Consider the following 9,858-nt stretch of genomic DNA (forward strand, 5'->3'; position numbering starts at 1 on the left):
TTGGTAATCATCCGTATAAATTTTAAATAGGACTCTTTATAAATTTAAAGAGGACTCTTTAACGATGTGATTGGTTGTTGAATCTAATTCAATTCATCTCGATTTATCTTAAATAATTATTTATATTTTAAATTTTTTTTTAAAAAAAATTAAATTCATTTCAATCTACTTTATACATTTCAAATAAAAATTTTAAACTCATCTTAATCTCAAAAAATTAAAAACATCTCAAAGATACTCACAAAATATTACTATTTAAAACTTAACTCATCTTAATATTCAAACATAACTTCATAACAAAAATTTTATAAAATTAAATTCATAAATTGAAGTAGTTTTATATGTTACATTAGAATATAAAATTATTTTTATTATAAAATAAATTTAAAATTTTTATATGAAACCATATTAATTTATAAATTTATTTTTATAAGATAACACTTCTCAATTTTAAATATACAAACTTCTTTTAGGTGATCTGTAAAAAAATGAATTTTATCATAAAAAATAAAACCACTCTTTTTTGATAGAGTATATTTTTTTTTATAAAAGGTTTGCAAGAAGCTTACCACATTACTCTTCTCAATTATTTGCAAATAAAAAATTCTATACAGTCATTACGTATTTTTTACGTATTTTATTAACATGATTGGTTACATCATATTTTTTAATATAAAATAACTAATATATTAATCACATCAATAGAGTATATAAAGAGTACGTAAAAATAATTGTATGTAATATGAGTAATTCTATATACAATCGTAAAGTGTATAAATACCGTGTAATCGTTTTGAAAAAGAGTATGATTTATTATTAAAAAATTAATTTTTTTCATATAACTCTCATATTTTATTCATTTTTTTTAAAACGATTACACGACAGTCACACTAGAAAAAAAAAAAAAAACTACTCATCCGCCGGTTCAAATTTCATACACCACACACGTGCCGTGGCCAATCCGGTCCAAATCCATTCTGTTGAGTACAAAATAGGGTGTGCTGATTCCATACTTGAGGATCAACTTTTTCACTTTTTGAAAAACACAATTTATAAAGAGAAATTATATTTATAATTTCTAAATAAAGAATGCATGTATAAGTCTTTTATTAAATAAAAAAAAATATTATTTTGATAAAAATATTATTATAATTTTAAAAAAATTTAAAGATAAAATTAACTAGACTTATATTATAGTCCCCATTTGTAAAACTAATAACGAGTTAACGATTAAGAACCTCTCTACAATAACCTTAGTTTTTTTATAATATTATCTCTATATTTATAATGAAAATAATTTTAATATTTAAAAGATTAAAGATAATTAATAATTATGCCATTAATATTAAATATGTTATTTGAATTCTTATAAATTTTGGAAGTCTTATTGAAATTATATGAATCCTGTATTTCAGAATTAAAATCTGAAAGAAGTTTCGTATACAGAACGACTATTAAAAATAAAAGATTTTTTTCCCAAAATTTTTGCATAAATGCTTATAAAATATTATTTATGAGCAACAAATAAATGAATTAGACGTATTATCTTATTGATTAATAAATATGTATCTCAAAATTCAAGATTTACATAAAAAAAAAAAAAAGTAATTTTGTAATAGTAGATCCCAGTCTTTCTTAAAAGAATTACGCGATGTTTACCACTTTATAATTATATATAGAATTACTCTTTAAACAAATCTCACAATTCTTAAAATTAAAAATTTCTCATCTTAATTACTAGCATTAATGCTCCAAAACATATTGAGCCGCCCCTACATCTTAAACAAGGCAATAAAGCAATAACGATATATTAAATTTCAAAATGCACAAATCTTGCGCATATTTTTTATAAAAAGGAAAAAAAAAAGTATACATCACCATAAAAAATGTGAAAAATTATTTTTTATAGGATTCATTTATTTTATTAGAAAAATTTTACTTATCATCTTCACACACCATATACTATATATAATTTTCTATTTTTTTTATTTTTTTCTCTTATCAAATATGTGGTGTATGGATTATGAGTAAAAAAACTCAATTAGTTTAGAAAAAATAAAATAAAAATAAATAAAAATAAGTATAGTGTGTGGTGTGCGATGTGTAGAGACGATGAATAACAAAACTCTTTTACAAAAAACTTACGCAAAACTTGTACATCTGAGACTTATCTCTAACATTGCTCTGACAATAAAATTTAGCTTTTCTTCTCGCAATAAGATCGAGCCGCAAATGTTAAAATGTCTTTAATTATGCACAAAATGGACCGCTGGCTCTCTTTATGCGAAGAAATGAATATGTATTGAGAAATACGTATTATGTACGAAAATCAGCAGCATTTGCAACTTCGTTAATATTGTATATTTATTTATAACATTATGGATTGGTAGGCCAATGTACATAGTCTGTACGACACAACACTTTAATGTATGCATGCATGACTCCAATTCTCTCACAAAACTTATTGATCACGTTATTTATGAGCATAGCAGCGTTTTTAATGCCGTTTGAATAATTAATTGAGATAAACATTAAAAATTGAATAAAATATTATTATAATATTATTTTTTAATATTATTATTATTTTAAAATTTAAAAAAGTTGAATTATTTATTATATTTTATATAAAAATTTAAGAAAATTATAATAATAAGATAAATGAAATACTTTTAGTACTATTCAAGCAAGTCTTCATTTGGTTACTAAACCTATCTCAATTCATTCTTACAATTTTTTTAAATTCTAATATAAAATATAATAAATAAATCAATTTTTTTATATTTTAAAATAATAATAATAATATTAAAAAGTAATATTTTAATAATATTTTATCATTTTAACTTAGTTCAATATCTAAACGTAGCGTTCTTCGTTTGGTTACTAAATATATCTCAATTCATCATTATAACTTTTTTAAATTCTAATATAAAATATAATAAATAATTTAACTTTTTCAAATCTCAAAATAATAATAATATTAAAAAAATAATATTTTAATAATATTTTATCATCTTAACTTAGTTCAATATCCAAACGTAATCTTAATTTCCTGTTACTCATCATCCATCCATTCATTCATGCATGCATGCAAAAATCTGTTGACAGATAAGGATACATATGATGACATGAAAGCGTTGATCTCATTGCGTTGCATCAATGGCCATGATGTGCCTAACATAGTGGCATAGGTGTGGCAATAAAACTTTTATTTTTTATATTTGATATTTACTACAACTAGAGAAAAACAAATTTCTCCATTTTCCAATTGAATTCTAGGATTTAGAGTGAGAAATAAATAGACACGTATGGGTCTTGTAAAGTATATTTTTTTTATAGCATTTAATGCTAATAAACGTGTAATATTCAACTTATGTATTTATATCTCTCACATGGTTCTAGAGTTTATAAAAACTCAAAAAGATTAAAATAAGAAAAACGATTTGACAAGTTCAGAGCATATAATCCCCATGCAGGCCATTTGAAGAAGGGGGAAAAAAAAAAAAGTTGGCCCACTTAAAAAAAATGATATATCTAATCAGTTGTTTATTCTTTTTTAAAAAATAAAAAAATAATAATTTATGAATAGTATTAAAAAAATACTAAAATATTGATAAAATATTTAATAATAATTAAATAATAATAATAAAATATTAAATAGTAATAAATAACAGATCACTCCATTACCCAAACATAGCCTTAATTTTTTTTATTTAGTGGTTAAAAAAATATTAAATAAAAAAATGACTATAAGTGAAATTGCATATTTTTTTAAAAATATTTAAATATGTTTAAAAAATGCTTAAAAGAAAAAGAAAAAAGATGCAATTGTACTCGTGATAATTTTGATGGAAAAAAATTATGGAGCTGAGTCGCAGCACTCTTAAGTATATATAATCCGGTGACTAAGTTGGAAATTTCCATTTGTGGGGTTAGGAGATTAGGGTATGTTTTATTCTTGGAAAATGCATGATTGCCTATAAAAATGTACCACTCAAAGTTATTGGTAGTCTATTTGTGTGTGTGTGTTTTTTTTAATACCATTAGTGCTTAGTACATTTGTGTATTTTTTTAATATTTGTGTATTTTTTTAATATTTTAAAAAATACAAATACACTAATTACGATAACTTTGAGCAGTACACTTTGGATGACAAATAATAATATATCAAGATTCAATAAAATCAATATGGTCATTTCTAGTTATCAGAATATATATATATATATATATATATATATAAACCCAATCCTTGGCTTTTTTTACTCCCAAATATGAACAATCTTTTTTTTTTTTAATACCTTTAGTGCTTAGTGCATTTGTGAATTTTTTAAACATTTAAAAAAAAATACAAATGTACTAATTACAATAACTTTGAACGGTACACTTTGGATGACAGAAGAGCAGCGCCCTTTCTTTGTAACCAAGATACAGATAATAATATATCAAGATTCAATAAAACCAATATGGTCCTTTCTAATTATTAAAAACCCAGTCCTTGGCTTTTTTTACTCCCAAATATGCACAATCTTTTCATTTTTGTGTAAGGCTTTTCTTGCTCCCATATATGCACAATCTTTTCATTTTTTGTATAGAGCTTCAGAAGCTCAGCTTATCTCCTCTTTATGTTTATAATTTTGTTCACAATTTATTGATCAGTTCTACTCATCACCCTTTATGCAATTGCCACCACCTCCTCTCGCCGCCATCATGTGCCACCGTATACATCATTATAGGTAATCTCTCTCACCCAAATACTCATTTTTCTCGTATATTTATCTCTCTTCCTACTCATGAATATTTTTACTATTTCTAGGCTTTTAGCACAAATTTGATGGATTAATTAATGTTTAATCTGGGTTTTATTATGAGTTTCTATTGTTAGCTAGCTAGTAGTTTCATTGTGGTGATATTAATGAGTCAAAATGTAACCAACAACCATATATATCACCATCAACCAAAAAAAAAAGTAGTTTCATTTTGATAGATCAGTGATGTTTTTGAAATATTAATAGATTGAATAGATCATAGAAGTAGAAAAGGAAACCTAACAAGCAACTCCATTCAGCAAATAATTAATTAAAAGGTAGCAATATAATTTATTAATTACTATATATATATACACACTTTAAAAAATTAAAAGAGAAAATAAAAAAAATTACACTACTCTTTATGGCATTGGAAGTTTTGGGACCATCACCTTTCATCCTCCCCTTATCTTCTCATTTAATACAATCCTTGTGAACCCACCTTCCTGTCTATGATATATAAATGTGAGGTCTGAAAATAGTAGACAAGACTTGTGCTGTGCGCGCGTGACAGTGTAATATATATATAATATGTCTCAAATTAATAAAGCCGAGTGTTATCTTTTCTTATCCTATAAAAAAAAAATTAAAATTGTGAATATTAAAAATCAAATCTTGCCACATAAGAGCACTGGCATTCGCTTACCCAAATGTCAGTGAATCTTTAAAATTTTAAAAAATATAGATGAAATGGTCTGTATTAGAATAATCAAATAGTGATAACTCTAAATTTGAACTATAGTATTTTTAAGTATATTTTCATATTTAGAGATGAACTGTTCATCTTCAAAATGATATTTTATTTTAAAATATATTTTATTCCAAAATATCAGACCAGATGTTTTGTTCCAAAAGTGACATTAATACGTTCTACTATTATTATTTTTTTTTTTTTTACATCACATTTCTGGTTTTTTTGTTTTTTACTTCATATTTCTGGTCCTACAATCTACTCCTCATTCTAGGTGCCCACGTGAATTCATGATTCTGGCTTTTGGCCACATGAATTACAGGTAGCAATTAAGTTGAGGAAAAAATTAGTTAGAAAATAATAATTTAAATAGAAAATAAATAAATAATTAATATATAATCAATGTAGTTGTAAAATATAAAAAAATAAAAATATTATTACTGATTAATCTAACGTGGAGTTATGGCTTGAATGATTTTGACTTTATGTAAAATATGTATTTTAACTAAATTTTAAAGATGATTTTGATGAATTAATGTCAATACTCTAACTAGTGTGGATTATGTGTTCTCCGCATCGAATTGCAAGCTGAATGAGTCATATTAAAATCTAGAAAGTGCTAGTTCTAAACGAAGATTATATAAAAATAAATTTATAAATTGACATAATTTGATATAAAATATTAGATCTATTATATAATAAAGAGTTTTATAATTTCACATCTCGTATGAAATCACGTACATTTGTAAGTTAAACTTTTGAAAAATTCTGTATAGATTCATAGAAGACTGATATATATAATAAAAAGAAATATTACTTTTCATCTAAAATGCCATCATTCTTAGTAATGTGATATCTTGGAGCACTCTCATTGGATTAGTTAAAAGCTAAATTCAATAAGAATTTAACTATTGAACCATAAAATGTATCACATTAGAAGAGTTGGAATATAGCTATAGTAACTTTTAAAGTAATTTCCAAATTTGAAAGACACTGTTTATTCATCAAATTTATTTTATATCATTTGTTTCTCTCTCCTGAGATTTTCATCAATGTCTTTAGTTTCTATTTTTAACCCATAATTTAATTAGAATATGATTATTAATTAATATATAATATTATAAATAGTAAAATATGATCAAATAAATAATTTCATAATTAAAAAAATATATATTTTTGAAATTATTAATTACTCATGAATAAATGGATAATCCAATATAGATATTTAATGTGAATAGTCAAAGTCAAATTCATCTTTTATTATTTTATTGTCATATAATAAAAAAATAGCTATTTTAATGTGGAGACTTATGTGAATGGAATTGCTAAAAATTAAATTCATCTTATATTTATAAAAAATGTATTTTAATTTAACTAATTCAATGAGAATGTTTTTATATTTTAACTGATTTTTTATATTAATCATTTAAATAACATTCACTTAAATATTAATTTTCTTTTGGTCAATGTTTTATTTGAATTCCAATAAAATATAAAAAAAAAACTCATAAAAACGTTTTTACAAAAAAACTCAACTGATAGGAAATCAGGCCTTCCATGCACGTACGTCCAGTACTCATGCCAGCATCCCGCTCGGACAATATTATCAGCTAGCGTTCACTTACTGTGACATTTTCACTTGAGGGTTCGCAACTTCGCATGCAAACCCCTTTTCTCCTCAACTTACTTTAATGCTGTCTTCCATTATCTGCCATTGTCTTTATCTACCTCCCAACAGCAATGCTGACGTGATACAGAGACCTCTCCATTTCTTTCTGAATCTATATATAATATCGTATAAAAAAACCCAAATCCGTCACTGATCTTCTCCCTGAGCTGTCTGCTTTGCGACAAATCAGATATGGCTTCTAGTAACAAGCTTTTCTTCTTCAGCTTCTTCTTCGCCATTTTCGTCGCCCTAGCTGTTTCTTTACTTCCCTTGGCTCTCTCCCGTGGCTTAACGGAGGAAGCTACACACGCATTCCTCGACGTGTCGGCCTCGCTCGAACAAGCCCAAGCAGTCCTCAGCTTCGACCCTGAAACGGTTCAACCCTTTGGCCAACATGATGACGAGATGCAGCAACAAACCCTCGCTAACTCCTCGTCTTTCTCGGTTCAGCTTCACCCACGAGACTTTCTCCTCAAGACCTCATATAAAGACTACAAAAGCCTCGTTTTATCTCGACTCGAGCGCGACTCGGCCCGAGTCAAATCGCTCACCACCAAGCTCCAGGTGTCCCTCGACGGCGTGAGTGAGTCGGATCTTGAACCCATGAAGACGGAGCTTCGCCCTGAGGACCTGTCCACTCCGATCGTGTCCGGGACGAGCCAGGGTAGCGGCGAGTACTTCTCGCGCGTGGGTGTGGGAAGCCCGCCCAAGCTCTTCTACATGGTCCTCGACACCGGTAGCGACATCAACTGGCTCCAATGCCAGCCCTGTTCGGACTGCTACCAGCAATCCGACCCGGTATTCAACCCAGGCTCATCTTCCTCCTACAAAACCCTCTCCTGCACCTCCCAGCAATGCGGGTCCCTCGAGAACCCAGGGTGTAGCACTGGTAAGTGTCAATATCAGGTTTCCTACGGCGACGGATCGTACACGGTCGGTGACTTCGTAACGGAGACGGTGTCGTTCGGAAACACCGGGGCGGTAAACGGCATCGCTCTGGGTTGCGGCCACGAAAACGAGGGTTTGTTCGTTGGGGCGGCCGGATTACTGGGGCTGGGTGCTGGCAAACTTTCGCTTCTCTCTCAGATCAAAGCGTCTTCATTCTCTTACTGCCTTGTGGACCGTCACTCGGGCAGGTCCTCGACGCTCGAGTTCAACTCAGCTCCACCCTCAGACTCGGTCACGACCCCTCTACTCCGAAACGAGAAAGTCGGTACGTTCTACTACATCGGACTCACCGGACTAAGCGTTGGAGGCCAGCCCGTCTCGATCCCGTCCTCCGCGTTCCAATTGGACGCATCAGGAAACGGCGGGATCATCATCGACTCCGGGACCGCCATAACTCGTCTGCAGACGGAGGCCTACAACTCGCTCCGCGACGCGTTCGTGAAGCTGACTCGGCACTTACCGTCCACAAGCGGCGTGTCTCTGTTCGACACCTGTTACGATCTTTCTTCCATGACATCCGTGAGAGTACCAACGGTGGCATTCCGGCTGTCGGACGGAAAGTCGCTGCAGCTACCGGCGAAGAATTATCTGATCCCGGTCGACTCGTCCGGAACCTTCTGTTTCGCCTTCGCTGCTACGGGGTCGTCTTTGTCAATCATCGGGAATGTGCAGCAGCAGGGGACACGGGTCAGTTTCGATTTGGCAAAATCGCGGGTCGGGTTCTCGTCCAATAAATGTTAGTGGGTATTGTTTTTTTTTTAAAATCCAGTAATTTACCTTTTTATCCCTAGAAAATGAGATGTTGAACTGGTATTTATTAGACTGTAATATTATGTACCAAAAAGTGGGTAGTGGCTGAAAGTGGGTCCATCTAAATAAATTACAAAGTAAATTATGCTGACTCAGCTGGTGTGGCTCATAATTATTCAGAAATTTACTTTTATTACATTTTTGAGACTTTCAGATCAGTGGTACTTATAGAAATTTAGGCACGGTTTAGATATAGAAATGAGATAATTTTATATAAAAATTAAAAATTAAATAAAATATTATTAAAATATTATTATTATTTTGAGATTTAAAAAAATTAAATTATTTATTATATTTTATGTAAAAATTTAAAAAAATTATAATAATAAGATAAAATAATATGAAACTGTTATCTAAACGGGATCTTAGTGTATTTTGATTGAGCTATTTTTCTTTTCCTAAAATGGAGTTGAGAAATTATATTTTATTTTTTAATTATTTGGATTGAATTTTTATTCACAATTATGATGTAAACTTTAGAATTTTACACTGTATTCAAAGTCAAAGCTGGTCTTCTTGTACTTAAGAGTTTTACTATATATATATAAGTTGATGTGTCAATACATTACTTATAGTTGAACCCATTATAATTTTAAAAAAATTAAATTATCAATTATTTTTTAATATAGCTGATGTGGAAAATTTATACATTTTGGTTGTATAAAAAATAAGGTTTTTTTTTTATATTTAATTTTGTATATTTAAATGTGCAATGAGATTATTATTTTGGTTTTAACTTGGTTAGGGAAATCTAGTAGTAAAAATGTTATTTTTTATTTTAAATTTTTATCATTTTAGTCATTCTGATTCATCTGTTATTTGAGTGGTCAATATAAAAGTATTTAACTTGTGACAAGCACCAATATTATGTACCTTTTGTTAATATATTATCCTTAAAGTATTACCTATCAAATGGTAGAAGAATATTTGTAAATATA

General features: G+C 28.8%; 1 protein-coding gene across 1 annotated transcript; it reads left to right on the forward strand.

Moving 5' to 3' along the window:
• The first annotated feature begins 7,130 nt into the window (after window positions 1-7,130).
• On the forward strand, window positions 7,131-9,011 carry LOC121245077 (protein ASPARTIC PROTEASE IN GUARD CELL 1-like). Its single transcript, XM_041143363.1, has one exon. It carries the CDS (start codon window positions 7,355-7,357, stop codon window positions 8,849-8,851), a length of 1,497 nt encoding a protein of 498 aa, XP_040999297.1. The 5' UTR covers window positions 7,131-7,354; the 3' UTR covers window positions 8,852-9,011.
• The last annotated feature ends 847 nt before the right edge of the window (window positions 9,012-9,858 follow it).

The sequence above is a fragment of the Juglans microcarpa x Juglans regia genome, chromosome 8S (genome assembly GCF_004785595.1).
Source record: "Juglans microcarpa x Juglans regia isolate MS1-56 chromosome 8S, Jm3101_v1.0, whole genome shotgun sequence".
Taxonomy (NCBI): domain Eukaryota; kingdom Viridiplantae; phylum Streptophyta; class Magnoliopsida; order Fagales; family Juglandaceae; genus Juglans; species Juglans microcarpa x Juglans regia.

Bases quoted from the DNA above. Each gene is read 5' to 3' on its own strand.
- LOC121245077 (XM_041143363.1), top strand. From the start codon at position 7,355: ATGGCTTCTAGTAACAAGCTTTTCTTCTTCAGCTTCTTCTTCGCCATT.